This window comes from Geospiza fortis, unplaced genomic scaffold (assembly GCF_000277835.1).
Source record: "Geospiza fortis unplaced genomic scaffold, GeoFor_1.0 scaffold1239, whole genome shotgun sequence".
In the NCBI taxonomy this organism is placed as follows: domain Eukaryota; kingdom Metazoa; phylum Chordata; class Aves; order Passeriformes; family Thraupidae; genus Geospiza; species Geospiza fortis.
This window is the reverse complement of record NW_005054852.1, coordinates 26989-41739: the sequence shown is the minus strand read 5'-3', so window position 1 is coordinate 41739 and position 14751 is coordinate 26989. Positions and strand designations below refer to the sequence as shown.

Here is a 14751-nt window from a genome sequence, read left to right as displayed (position 1 = left end):
TTGGGAATGTGGGAGTGGGATGAGGAGCCCGGAATTCCGCCCCACTTCCCTCCCCTCTGGGATTCCTCTCTCCCTCTGTGGTTTCCGAGGTCTTTTCCACCCCAAACAATTCCGTAACCCCAGGATTCTGTGGCTCTGTAATGAATTCTGGGATCTGTAATTCCCGTTCTGCAATCCCACAAAGCCTGCATCCCCTAATCCTAGGGTTCCATGATTTTTGGGTCCTGTAATTCCAGAGTTTTGTGTCCTAAGACTCCATAAATCCAGGATCCCACCGTTCCCAGATCCTGTGATCCCGTTACTGCAGGATTCCCTAATGTGGGATCCGTTCATCTGGGGACTCCACAATTTTTTGACTCCTCCATTGTGGAGCCCCCCAGTTCCAGGGTCCAACAACCCCATAATTCCCCCTGGGAATTCCCCCCTGGAATCCATTCCCTGGGGCAGAATTCCCACCTGGAATCCATTCCCTGGGGCAGAATTTCCCCCTGGAATCCATTCCCTGGGGCAGAATTCCCACCTGGAATCCATTGCCTGGGGCAGAATTTCCCCCTGGAATCCATTCCCTGGGGCAGAATTCCCACCTGGAATCGAATTCCCACCTGGAATCCATTCCCTGTGTTTTCCCCGCAGAGATCGTGGACGGGAACGCCAAGATGACGCTGGGCATGATCTGGACGATCATCCTGCGCTTCGCCATCCAGGACATCTCCGTGGAAGGTAATGGGACACGGGATCCGCTCCTGGGGTTGGGGGATCCACACGGGATCTGCTCCTGAGATTGTCGTATCCACCCTGGGATCTGCCCCTGGGACTGTGGGATCTACCCCCAGGATTTGTTCCTGGGATTGTGGGATCTGCTCCTGGGACTGTGGGATCTACCTGGGATCTGCTCCTGGGACTGTGGGATTCCCTCCCGGGATCCACCCCCGGGATCCCCCCCCAATCTCTGCTCCTGCTCCCGCAGAGACCTCGGCCAAGGAGGGGCTCCTGCTCTGGTGCCAGCGGAAAACGGCTCCGTACAAGAACGTCAACGTCCAGAACTTCCACATCAGGTCCTTCCTCTTCCTCCTTCCTCTTCCTCTTCCTCCTTCCTCTTCCTCCTTCGTCCTTCCTTCTTCCTCTTCCTCTTCCTCTTCTTCCCCAGGGCAGGCTGGGCTCAGTCAGGGTCAGAATTCTCAAATTCCCCACGGATTCCTGGGATCTGATCCCCGTTTTCCCTGTGGATTCCCAGGATCTGATCCCAAATTTTCCCCATGGATTCCTGTGATCCAATCCCCATTTTCCCCGCGGATTCCCATGATCTGATCCCCATTTTCTCTGTGAATTCCCGGGATCTCGCTCCCATTTTCCCCATGGATTCCCGGGATCTGATCCCCATTTTCCCCATGGATTCCCAGGATCTCACTCCCATTTTCCCTGTGGATTCCCGTGACCCGATCCCCACTTTCCCCGCATATTCCCATGATCTGATCCCGGTTTTCCCCGCGGATTCCCGGGATCTGATCCCCATTTTCCCCCAGCTGGAAGGACGGGCTGGCCTTCAACGCCCTCATCCACCGGCACCGCCCGGAGCTGATCGAGTACGACAAACTGCGCAAGGTAAACCCCAAACCCTCCCCTGGGAAACCCGGGGATTGGGGAATTCCCACCCACGGAGCCTCTCCTGCCCCCAGGATGATCCTGTCACCAACCTCAACAACGCCTTCGAGGTGGCTGAGAAGTACCTGGACATTCCCAAGATGCTGGACGCCGAGGGTAAGCGTGGAATTCCGGATCCGGGGGATCCCGGGGTCTCCTCCAGCCCTGGAGGGGCATTTCCTCGCAGGATCCCTGGTTTAACCTGGGTTTCTCCTGTTCAGCACCAATTCCCAGCTGTGCAGGTGGATTTATCCAGGATTTGGGATGCTCAGGGTTCCAAAATGGTTTGATTTTGTCATCCTGTACTTCCGGGGATGCAGAACTCTCAGGACTCCACAGCTGTACAATCCCACAATTCCAGCATCCCATAAATCTGGCATTCCCTTCTTCTAGGATCCCGTAATTCTCGGATTTCATTATTCCAGGTCTCCATAATTCCAGCATCCCATAAATCTGGCATTCCCTTCTTCTAGGATCCCGTAATTCTCAGATTTCGTTATTCCAGGACCCCACAATTCCAGCATCCTGTAGATCTGGCATTCCCTTTTTCTAGGATCCCACAATTGCAGGATTTCATTGTTCCAGGACCCCACAATTCTAGAATCCCACAAATCTGACATTTTCTTCTTCTAGGATCCCATAATTCTCCGGTTTCATCATTCTAGGATCCCACAACTCTTTGATCCCACAACTCCAGGACCCCACGACTCTTTGATCCTTCAATTCCAGGACCCCACAATTCCAGCATCCCACAATTCCAGCATCCCACAAATCTGACATTCTCTTTTTCTAGGATCCCGTAATTCTCGGATTTCATTTTCCAGGACCCAACAATTCCAGGACCCCACAACTCTTGGATCCCACACTTCCAGGATCCCACAATTCCAGGATCCCACAAATCTGACATTCTCTTTTTCTAGGATCCCGTAATTCTCGGATTTCATTTTCCAGGACCCCACAATTCCAGGAGCCCCCATTGGAACCACCCAACCCAACCCCAAATTTTCCCCATCCAGCCCCAATCCCATCCAGGTGGATCCCCCAGGATTTGGGGCCCTCAGAGCAGAATTCCAGCTGGGAGAGGCTCCCAGTTTACTCCCAGTTCGCTCCCAGTTCGCTCCCAGTTCGCTCCCAGTTTGCTCCCAGTTTGCTCCCAGTTTAACCCCCGCGGTTCCCCGCAGACATCGTGAACACGGCGCGGCCGGACGAGAAGGCCATCATGACCTACGTGTCCAGCTTCTACCACGCCTTCTCCGGGGCCCAGAAGGTACCGGGAGCTTCCGGAATCTTCCTCCCGGCTCCGCCCCTTCCGGAATCTTCCTCCCGGCTCCGCCCCTTCTGGAACTTTCCCCTCTGGAATTCCCTCTCCGCTCTCACGCTCGCTTCCCTTGCAGCCGCGGCCGCTGTCGCTCGGGGGGGCTCCGGGACCGCCCCCGGCTGGCTCATGAGGGGTTAAACCTGCCTGGGGGTCCTGAAACTCTGGGAAATTCCTGGGAAATTCGTGGGAATCCGTGGAAAATCCATGGGAAATCCATGGGAATATATGGGAAATCCGTGGGGAAATTAATGGGAATCCAGGGAAATCCGTGGGATTCCATAAAAATCCATGGAAGTCGATGGGAAGTCCACCGGATTCCATGGAAATCCATGGGAAATGTGTGGGAATCTACAGGATTCCATGGAAATCCATGGTGTTCCATGGAAATTCATGGGAAATGAATGGAAATCCACCGGATTCCATGGGAATCCACGGAAATCCGTGGGAAATTTGTAGGAATCCCTGGTAAATCCATGGGAAATTCGTGGGAAATCCATGGGAATCCATGGGAAGTTAGTGGAAATCCACAGGATTCCATGGAAACCCGCAGAAATCCGTGGGGAATTTGTAGGAATCCGTGGGAAATTCATAGAAATCCACGGGATCCCGTGGAAATCCATGAGAAATCCACGTGAGATCCGGGCAGGGGGATTGAGGGACGTGGCCAAGGCAGGACCAACCCCCCATGAGCCACCCCAGGGAGGGGATCCCGGCCCCGGGGAGCGCTTCCCGCCCGCGCTGGGAGCGTTTTGGGGATCTGGGAACGCTGCTGGAGCTGTGGCTGTCTCTGCTCTCCCCGGGCAGATATCGTGGGCACGCTGAGGCCCGACGAGAAGGCCATCATGACCTACGTGTCCTGCTTCTACCACGCCTTCTCCGGGGCCCAGAAGGTGAGCCCGGCCCCGGAGAGCCCTGCTGCCCTGCCCGGGGGTCTGGGATCTGCCTGGGATCTGGGATCTGCCTGGGATCTGCCCTGGCTGCTGCTCTGCTTGGCCTGGGCACGGGGGAAGTGGGGCCTGGCTCCGCTGAGGTCACGCTGCCTTTTCCTCGGGGTTCTTCCTGTGTTCCCTTCCTCATTCCCTGTCTTTATTCCCTTCCTTTTGCCCTTTTTTCCTTTCCTTTTGCCCCTTATTCCTTCCATTTTGCCCTTTGTTCCCTTCCTTTTGCCTTTTCTTTATCCTTTTCCCCTTTATTCCCTTCCTTTTCCCCTTTCTGTTATCCCTTTCCTTTTCCCCCTTCCTTTATTCCTTTTCTCATTCCTTTCCTTTATTCCCTTCTTTTTTTCTTTTATTTATCCCTTTCATTTTCCCCGTTCTCCCCTTGTTTTTCCCTTTCCTTTATCCCTTTCCTTTTCCTTTTTATTCCCTTCTTTTTCCTCTTTATCCCCTTCCTTTCCCCTTCCCTTTATCCCTTTCTTTTTGCCCTTTATTCCCTTCCTTTTGCATTTTATTCCTTTCCTTTTTCCTTTACTTTATCCCTTTTCTCCTTTCTTTTATTCCCTTTCTCATTCCCTTTATTCCTTTCCTTTTCCCTTTCCTTTATTCCTTCCCTTTTCCCCTTTATTTCCTTCCTTTATCTCTTTCTTTTCCCCTTCTTTTATTCCCTTCCTTTTCCCTTTTATCCCTTTCTTTTTCCCCTTTATCCCTTTCCATTTCCCCTTTATGCCTTTCCATTTCTCCTTTATCCCTTTCCATTTCTCCTCCCCCCTTCCTTTTCCCTTTTTTCCCTTCCTTTTCCCTTTTATTCCCTTATTTATCCTCTTTATCCCTTTCCATTTCTCCTTTCTGCCTTTCCTTTTCCCCTTTATTCCTTTCCTTTCCCTCCCTCCCTCTCCCCCACATCCTTTATTTGATTTATTGATTTCCCTCATTGATTTCCTTTCTTTCCTTCCCCCCCGGCCGCTGGATTTTCCTCCTCCCGGCCCTTCCCAGTTCCTCTTCGTCCTCCTCCTCCTCCTCCTGGATTCCTCCTCTGCCTCCCGCCCAGGTACCTCCAGCCCGGCCTCCTCCTCCTCCTCCTGCTGGGGCAGATCGGGGTCGGGATTGGGATCAGACCCACTGAGGGCTGGGGTTCCTTTTTATTTCCCCTTCCTTCTATTTTCTTTTTCTTTCCCCTTTTTTCCCCTTTTCTCCCAATTTTCCCCTCTTTTCTCCCATTTGCCCCCTTTTTTTCCCTATTTTTTCCTCTTTTTGGACTATTTTTCCCCTCCTTTCTTTCCCCTTTCTTTCCTTCAAACTTTTTTTGTTTTCCCTGTTTTCTCCCAATTTTCCCATTCCTTTCCCTCTCTTTTTTCCTCCTATTTATACTTTTTCCTCCTTCTTTTCCCCTTTATTTTTCCTTCACTTTCCCTTTTTCCTCCTTTTTTCTCGCACTTTCCTCCTCCTTTCTGTTCTTTCTTCCTTTTTTCTTCCTCTTCCCTCTGCCTCGTTCCCTGGGGCCGGGGGTGTCCCTGACCCCATTTCCCGTTCCCATATTCCCAATCTCAAATTCCCAATCCCAAATACCCAATCCCATATTCCCATTTTCCCATATTCCCATATTCCCATATTCCCAGTCCCATATTCTCATATTCCCAAATCCAAATTCCCAATCCCATATTCCCATATTCCCATTTTCCCATATTCCCATATTCCCATATTCCCAGTCCCATATTCTCGTATTCCCAGTCCCAAATTCCCAATCCCATATTCCCAAATTCCCATATTCCCAAATTCCCATATTCCCATATCTCCGTATCCCCAAATTCCCGAATTCCCAAATTCCCGAATTCCCGAATTCCCGCAGGCGGAGACGGCGGCCAATCGGATCTGCAAAGTTCTGGCCGTGAACCAGGAGAACGAGCAGCTCATGGAGGACTACGAGCGCCTGGCCTCGGATGTAAGGGGGGAAACACCCCAAAAACACCCCAAAAACACCCCCAAAAACACCCCAAAAACACCCCAAAAACACCCCAAAAACACCACAAAACCACCCCCAAAAACACCCCAAATCCTCCCCCAAAAACACCCCAAAATCACCCCAAAAACACCCCAAATCCCCCCATGGATCACTGTGAGCGCCTGGCTTGGGATGTAAGGGGGAAAAACCCCAAAAACACCCCAAAAACACCCCAAATCTCCCTCCCACATCCGCAGTCCCTGTTCCCCCAGCTGCTGGCATGGATCCAGCCCCATCCCACACCCCAAAACCAATCCCAAACCCCATCCCACACCCCAAACCCCATCCCAAACCCCAAATCCATGTCCCCCCAGCTGCTGGCCTGGATCCAGCGCACCATCCCCTGGCTGGAGGCCCGGGACCCCCAGAAGACCATCCCGGCCATGCAGCAGAAGCTGGAGGATTTCCGCGAGTACCGCCGGGTGCACAAACCCCCCAAGGTGCAGGAGAAATGTCAGCTGGAGATCAACTTCAACACCCTGCAGACCAAACTGCGCCTCAGCGGCCGGCCCGCCTTCATGCCCTCCGAGGGCAGGATGGTCTCGGTGGGTCTGGGGGCTTCGGGGTCCTAAACCCACCCTAAACTGCCCCAAATCTGCCTTAGCCCCAAATCTGCCTTGGCCTTCTGGGGGCAGGATGGTCTGGGGGCTTTGGGGTCCTGGGGGGGCTCAAATCCACCCTAAACTGCCCCAAATCCACCCTAAACTGCCCCAAATCTGCCCCAGGGCAGGATGGTCTCAGTGGGTCTGGGGTCTTCGGGGTCCTGGGTTGGGATTTGGGGCTTCTCAGGGGGTCAAATCCACCTTGGGGTAACCCTGAGGGGTTTTTGGGGTGACTCTGAGGGGGTTTTGGGGTGACTGAGGGGTTTTGGGGTGGCTCTGAGAGGTTTTGGGGTTACCCTGGACAGTTTTGGGGTGGCTCTGAGGGTTTTTGGGGTCCCCAGGACATCGGGGCAGGCTGGCAGCGCCTGGAAGAGGCCGAGAAGGCACACGAGGAGTGGGGTCACCTGTGCCAGGGGTTTTGGGGTGACCCTGGGGATTTTTGGGGTGACCCTGGGGGTTTTTGGGGTGACCTTGGACGTTTTTGGGGTCCCCAGGACATCGGGGCAGGCTGGCAGCGCCTGGAAGAGGCCGAGAAGGCACACGAGGAGTGGGGTCACCTGTGCCAGGGGTTTTGGGGTGACCCTGGGGATTTTTGGGGTGACCGTGGGGGTTTGGAGCTGCGGCGCCGGGAGCGCCTCGATCACCTGGCCGAGAAATTCCGGCAGAAAGCCTCGATCCACGAGGGGTGGACGGAAGGTGAAGGGTGGGGAGGGGTCTGGGGGAGCAGGGGAGGGATTTGGGGAGCAAGGGAGGGATTTGGGGTTCAGGGGAGGGATTTGGGGAACAGGGAATGGAATTGGGGGTGACAGAGATTTAGGGATGTCCCCACACCTGTGCCCAGGTAAGGAGGTGGCAGAGGGGTGACACAGGCAGGGTTTTGGGGTCTCAGGGATGGCACAGGCAGGGTTTAGGGGTCTCAGGGATGTCCCCACACCTGTGCCCAGGTAAGGAGGTGGCACAGGGGATGGCACAGGGTGGGTTTAGGGGTGTCAGGGATGTCCCCACACCTGTGCCCAGGTAAGGAGGTGGCACAGGGGTGACACAGGCATGTCCCCCCACCTGTGCCCAGGTAAGGAGGTGGCCCTGCGGGACCGGGACTCGGGCACGGCCTCCCTGGCCCAGGTGCGGGCGCTGCTCCGCAAGCACGAGGCCTTCGAGTCGGACCTGGCGGCGCACCAGGACCGGGTGGAGCAGATCGCGGCCATCGCCCAGGAGCTCAAGTATGGGAGCCCAAACCACCCCCAAAACACCCCAAATTGGACCCCAAAGTAACCCCCAAAGTGTCCCCAAAAACAAACTCCAGCCATCGCCCAGGACCTCAAGTATGGGCACCCAAAACACCCCCAGCCATCGCCCAGGAGCTCAAGTATGGGAACCCAAAATGCCCCCCAAATTGGACCCCAAAGCAAACCCAAATCATCGCCCAGGAACTCAAGTATGTGAATCCAAAACACCCCAAATTGGACCCCAAAATAATCCCCAAAGTGTCCTGGGGTGACCCCAAAAGCAGATCCCAGCCATCGCCCGGGAACTCAAGTATGGGAACCCAAAAAAACCACCCCAGACTGGACCCCAAAATCACCCCCAAAGTGACCCCAAAAGCAAATTGCAGCCATCACCCAGGAGCTCAGGTGTGGGAACCCAAAACATCCCCCATTTCTCCCCATTTCCCTCCCATTTTTCCCCATTTCCCCCCCGTTTTTCCCCATTTCCCCCCCGTTTTTCCCCATTTTTCCCCATTTCCCTCCCATTTCTCCCCATTTTCCCCCGATTTTCCCCAGTGAGCTGGATTACTACGACTCCCCGAGCGTCAACGCGCGGTGCCAGAAGATCTGCGACCAGTGGGACCTGCTGGGCTCGCTGACCCACAGCCGCCGCGAGGCCCTCGAGGTTGGTCCCGGGGATCCCAAACAGCCCCAGATCCCAAACAGCCCCAGATCCCAACCCCAGATCCCAGACAGCCCCAGATCCCAACCCCCGATCCCAACCCCGGATCCCAGTGAACCCCTGGATCCCAACCCTGGGATCCGTGACCAGTGGGACCTGCTGGGCTCGCTGACCCACAGCAGCCGCGAGGCCCTCGAGGTCAGCCTGGGGATCCTGTGGGGAGGGAGGGGATCCCAAACAGCCCCAGATCCTGGTCCTGGATCCCAAACACCCTGGGATCCCCAAAAACCTCAGATCCCGACCCCAGATCCCAACGAACCCTTGGATCCCAACCAGCCCCAGATCCCAGCCCTGGATCCCAACCCTGGATCCCAAATAGCCCTGGGATCCCCCTGCCCAGGATCCCAACCAATCCCAGGATCCCAACCAGCCCCAGATCCCAGCCCTGGATCCCAGCCCTCCCCACGATGCCAAACACTCCTGGGATCCCCAGATCCCAGCTCAACCCCGGATCCCAACCCCTGGATCCCAACCCCTGGATCCCCCCTGAGCCCAATCCCAGCATTTCTGTCCCCAGAAAATGGAGAAGCAGCCGGAAACCATCGACGAGCTGCACCTGCATCCCAATCCCAGATCCCAATCCCTGATCCCAATCCCAGATCCCAATCCCTGATCCCAATCCCTGATCCCAACCCCTGATCCCAATCCCTGATCCCAATTTTGGCGTTTCTGTCCCCAGAAAATGGAGAAGCAGCTGGAGACCATCGACGAGCTGCACCTGGAGTACGCCAAGCGCGCGGCGCCCTTCAACAACTGGATGGAGAGCGCCATGGAGGACCTGCAGGACATGTTCATCGTGCACACCATCGAGGAGATCCAGGTGGGATCCCAGATCCAGGCTCCTCTCCCAAAAATAATTTAAAAAAAAAAAGACATTTTCTGGGTGGTTTCTGGTGGGGTTTGGGTGTTTTATTGCTGAGTTTGTGGTAGAGGACGGAGGTTTGGGGATTGAGCAGCTCCCAGATGCAATTCCTGGAATTCTGAGGAATTATTCTGTGGAATTACTCTGTGGGATAATTCTGTGGAATAAATCTGGGGAATTGCTCCATGGAATTTATTCTGTGGAATAATTCTGTGGAATTATTCTGCGGAACAATTCTGTGGAACAGTTCTGAGCAATAATTCTGAGGAATAATTCTGTGCAATAATTTTGTGGAATAATTTTGTGGAATTACTCTGTGGAATAATTCTGTGGACTAATTCTGTGGAATTAATCTGTGGAATTATTATTCTGAGGAATAATTCTGTGGAATTGTTCTGTAGAACTATTCTGGGGAATAATTCAGTGGAATAAACCTGTGGAATGATTCTGTGGAATTATTCTATGGAATAATTCTCAGGAATTCTGTGGAATAATTCTGTGAAACAATTTCGTGGAGTAATTCTGTGGGAACAATTCTGTGGGATAATTCTGAGGAGTTATTCTGTGGAATTAGTCTCTGGAATTAGTCTGTGGAGTAAGTCTGTGGAATTATTATTCTGTGGAATAATTCAGTGGAATTATTATTCAGTGGAATTATTATTCAGTGGAATTATTCTGTGGAACAATTCTGAGGAATAAATCTGTGTAACAATTCTGTGGGATAATTCTGAGGAGTTATTCTGTGGAATTAGTCTCTGGAATTAGTCTGTGGAATAAGTCTGTGGAATTATTATTCTGTGGAATAATTCAGTGGCATTATTATTCTGTGGAATTATTCAGTGGAATTATTATTTTCTGTGGAACAATTCCATGAAATTATTCCGTGGAACAATTCTGAGGAATAAATCTGTGGAACAATTCTGTGGGATAATTCTGAGGAATTATTCAGTGGAACAGCCCCGTGGAATAAATCTGAGCAATAATTCTGCGGGATAACTCTGCGGAACAATTCCACGGGGAATAATTCTGCGGAACAAGCCTGAGCAGTAATTCCGAGGAATCATCCGTCCCCCAGGGCCTGATCGCGGCGCACGAGCAGTTCAAGTCGACGCTGGGCGACGCCGACCGGGAGCGGGAGGCCATCCTGGGCATCCAGGGCGAGGCGCAGCGCCTGGCGGAGCTGCACGGGCTGCAGCTGCCCGCCAGCAACCCCTACACCTCGGTCACGGCCCAGGTCATCAACTCCAAGTGGGAGCGGGTGCGGAGCCCGGCCTTTCCACCCTGCCCTCCCTTTTGGCCGCTTCTCCTGGCGTTTCTCCCATTTCCCTGCGGTTTTCCCCCTTTCTCCTGCAATTTTCCCCCTTTCCCAGCAGAGTTTCCCATCCCTTTCCCGTTTTTCCTGATTTCCCAGCAGGGTTTCCCACCCCTTTCCTGTTTTTCCTGATTTCCCAGCAGGGTTTCCCACCCCTTTCCTGTTTTTCTAGATTTCCCAGCAGGGTTTCCCATCCCTTTCCTGTTTTTCCCAATTTCTCAGTTTCCCAACAGGGTTTCCCATCCCTTTCCTGTTTTTCCCTGATTTCCCAGCAGGGTTTCCCATCCCTTTCCCGTTTTTCCCAATTTCTCAGTTTCCCAACAGGGTTTCCCATCCGTTTCCCGTTTTTCCTGATTTCCCAGTGGGGTTTCCCTCCCACTTTTCCCATTTTTCCCAATTTCTCAGTTTCCCAGCAGGGTTTCCCAGTTTCCAGTAGGGTTTCCCACCTCTCTCCTGTTTTTCCTGGTTTCCCAGTAGGATTTCCCACCCCTTTCCCATTTTTCCTGATTTCCCAGCAGCATTTCCCACCCTTTTCCCATTTTCCCCCAATTTCCCAGCAGGATTTCCCACCCTTTGCCATTTTTTCCCATTTTTCCTGATTTCCCAGCAGCATTTCCCACCCTTTTCCCATTTTTTCCCCAATTTCCCAGCAGCGTTTCCCACCCTTTTCCCATTTTTCCCCATTTCCCCCATTCCCAGGTGCAGCAGTTGGTGCCCAAGCGGGACCAGGCGCTGCAGGAGGAGCAGAACCGGCAGAACTCCAACGAGCACCTGAGGAGGCAGTTCGGGAGCCAGGCCAACCGCGTGGGGCCCTGGATCCAGACCAAGATGGAGGTCAGCAACTGGGAATACTGGGAGCACTGGGGTGGAGATGGTGGGATGGCAGGAATGGAGATGGAGATGGATGGTGGGATGGTGCGGATGGTGGAGATGATGGAATGGTTGAGATGGTGGAGATGCTGGAGAGGGTGGGATGGTGGAGAGGGTAGAGATGGAGATGATGGGATGGTGGACATGGATAGGGTGAAGATGGTGGAGATGGTGGGATGGTGGAATGATGGAGATGGTGGAGGTGGTGGGATGGTGGAGATGGTGGGATGATGGAGATGGTGTAGGTGGTGGGATGGTGAACATGGATAGGGTGAAGATGGTGGAGATGGTGGAATGATGGAGATGATGGGAGGGTGGAGATGGTGAATATGGTGGAGATGATGGAGATGGTAGGATGGTGGGGATGGTGGGATGGTGGAGATGATGGGATGGTGGAGATGGAGACAGGGATAATGGGATGGTGACATGGTAGGATGGTGGAGATGGTGGAATGATGGAGATGTGGAGATGGTGGGATGGAGATGGTGGGATGGAGATGGTGGAATCACCCTGGGGATCACCCCAGGAGGAGCCGGTGGGAGGTGCCGGGAGGGCCGGGATCGTTGGGATTGATCAGCTCTGCAATGGAACCCCCTGCGCTGGTGTCCCCAGGAGATCGGGCGGATCTCCATCGAGATGAACGGCACCCTGGAGGACCAGCTGAACCACCTGAAGGAGTACGAGCAGAACATCGTGGAGTACAAGCCCAACCTGGAGCTGCTGGAGCAGCAGCACCAGCTGGTGCAGGAGGCGCTCATCTTCGACAACCAGCACTCCAACTACACCATGGAGGTGGGACCCCGAGGGCTTCGGGGTCATCCTGAGGGGTTTGGGGGTCACCGAGGAGATCCAGGGTTGTCCGGAGGGGTTTTGGGGTCATCCTGAGGGGATTCGGGGTTGTCCCAAGGGGCTGGGACTGGGGAGGGAGTGAGGGGGTCCCACAGGGATTTGGGGATCCCAGGGAAGGAGGGATCCCAGGGAGGGGATTTGGGGGTCTCAGGGTGAGCAGGAGGCCCTGATCCTCTCCAGCTGGGATCCCGTCCCATGGAATTGGGGTGATCCACTGGGATCAGGGTGATCCTGTGGGCCCTGGATCCCTCCCAAAGTGCTCAGGGTGATCCTTTGGGCCCCGGATCCCTCCCAGGGTGCTCAGGGTGATCCTTTGGGCCCTGGATCCCTCCCAAAGTGCTCAGGGTGATCCTTTGGGCCCTGGATCCCTCCCAAAGTGCTCAGGGTGATCCTTTGGGCTGATCCTTTGTGCCCTGGATCCCTCCCAAGGTGCTCAGGGTGATCCTGTGGGCCCTGGATCCTTCCCAAGGTGCTCAGGGTGATCCTTTGGGCCCTGGATCCCTGCCAAGGTGCTCAGGGTGATCCTTTGGGCCCTGGATCCCTCCCAGGGTGCTCAGTGGGCCCTGGATCCTTCCCAAGGTGCTCAGGGTGATCCTTTGGGCCCTGGATCCCTCCCAAGGTGCTCAGGGTGATCCTTTGGGCCCTGGATCCCTCCCGTGGTGCTCAGGGTGATCCTTTGGGCCCTGGATCCCTCCCAAGGTGCTCAGGGTGATCCTTTGGGCCCTGGATCCCTCCCGTGGTGCTCAGTGGGCCCTGGATCCCTCCCGTGGTGCTCAGGGTGATCCTTTTTCCCCTCCCTGCCCCATCCCTGTGCTGCAGCACCTGCGCGTGGGCTGGGAGCAGCTGCTGACCACGATCGCCCGAACCATCAACGAGGTGGAGAACCAGATCCTGACCCGCGACGCCAAGGGCATCAGCCAGGAGCAGATGCAGGAGTTCCGCGCCTCCTTCAACCACTTCGACAAGGTCGGGGATCCTGGGGGATCTGGGGGATCTGGGGGATTTGGGATCCCCCCTGGAATGGGGGAGCTGCTCCTGTTTTCCCTCATTTCCCCCATTTCTTCTGTGTTTGCTCAGGACCACGGCGGTGCCCTGGGCCCCGAGGAGTTCAAGGCCTGTTTGATCAGCCTGGGCTACGACGTGGAGAACGACCGGCAGGTACTGCCTGCTTCCTCCTCTTCCTCATCCTCATCCTCATCCTTCCTTCCTTCCTTCCTTCCTTCCTTCCTTCCTTCCTTCCTTCCTTCCTTCCTTCCTTCCTAAATTCCTAAATTCCTAAATTCCTAAATTCCTAAATTCCTTCCTAAATTCCTTCCTAAACCTAAATTCCTAAATTCCTTCCTAAATTCCTTCCTGAATTCCTAAATTCCTTCCTTCCTAAATTCCTAAATTCCTAAATTCCTTCCTAAATTCCTAAATTCCTTCCTTCCTAAATTCCTAAATTCCTTCCTTCCTTCCTACATTCCTTCCTACATTCCCTCCTTCCTAAATTCCTTCCTTCCAAAATTCCTTCTCTCCTTTTCCCTTTCCTTTCCTTCTTTTTCCTTTCCTCCCTTTCCATCCTTCCTTCCTCCTTCCCTTCCTCCCTTCCTTTCCATCCTTTTCTGAGCCGGTTTTCTCCTCTAATGGATTCTCTGCTTTTTCTCTCCCTCTCCCTCTTCCTCCTCCCTTTCCCTCTTCCTCCTCCTCTTCCTCTCCCCTTCCTCCCGGCAGCCCAAGCGCCGCACGGACTCCAACGACTTCCGCGCCCTGCTGGGCTCTGCAGGATCCAGCCTGGTAACCTCCTCCTTTTCCTGCTTTTTCACCTTTTATTTTCTCCTTTTTCCATCCTTTTCTCATCCTTTTTTCCTCCTTTTTTCCTCCTTTTTTCCTCCTTTTTCCATCCTTTTTTCCTCATTTTTTCCTCCTTTTTCCATCCTTTTTTCCTCATTTTTTCCTCCTTTTTCCATCCTTTTTTCCTCCTTTTTCCCTCCTTTTTTCCTCCTTTTTCCTCCTTTTTTCCTCCTTTTTCCATCCTTTTTTCCTCCTTTTTTCCTCCTTTTTCCATCCCATCCCTGTGGGGGGAGGAGGAAGGGCTGCGGAACCCCAGGAACCGTGGGGAAAGCTCCAGAATTCCGTGGGAGAAGGTTCTGGAACAGCTGGGGAAGCAGCAGGATCCCTGACCGCGCTGTCCCCGCAGGGCGACGCGGAGTTCCAGCGGATCATGGCCGTGGTGGATCCCAACGGCAGCGGCAGCGTCACCTTCCAGGCCTTCATCGACTTCATGTCCCGGGAAACCACGGACACGGACACGGCCGAGCAGGTCATCAACAGCTTCCGCGTGCTGGCCGGGGACAAGGTGGGCACCGAGGGCTTTGGGGGGTCTGGGGTGGTTCTGAGGGGTTTGGGGTGGTTCTGGGGGTCTGGGGTGGTT

The 14751-nt window shown here is 54.1% G+C and overlaps 1 protein-coding gene across 1 annotated transcript in view; it reads left to right on the top strand.

The window, feature by feature from the left end:
* Positions 1 to 14751, top strand: part of LOC102033981 (alpha-actinin-4-like) — a 19191-nt gene that overhangs the window by 2299 nt on the left and 2141 nt on the right. The window contains 18 exon segments of the mRNA XM_031065540.1: positions 634 to 720; positions 968 to 1055; positions 1524 to 1602; positions 1677 to 1758; positions 2823 to 2908; positions 5744 to 5836; positions 6211 to 6441; positions 6993 to 7194; positions 7568 to 7718; positions 8280 to 8388; positions 9125 to 9265; positions 10383 to 10565; positions 11319 to 11453; positions 12102 to 12281; positions 13158 to 13304; positions 13416 to 13496; positions 14052 to 14114; positions 14518 to 14676. Coding sequence (XP_030921400.1) covers positions 634 to 720; positions 968 to 1055; positions 1524 to 1602; positions 1677 to 1758; positions 2823 to 2908; positions 5744 to 5836; positions 6211 to 6441; positions 6993 to 7194; positions 7568 to 7718; positions 8280 to 8388; positions 9125 to 9265; positions 10383 to 10565; positions 11319 to 11453; positions 12102 to 12281; positions 13158 to 13304; positions 13416 to 13496; positions 14052 to 14114; positions 14518 to 14676 — 2297 coding nt within the window.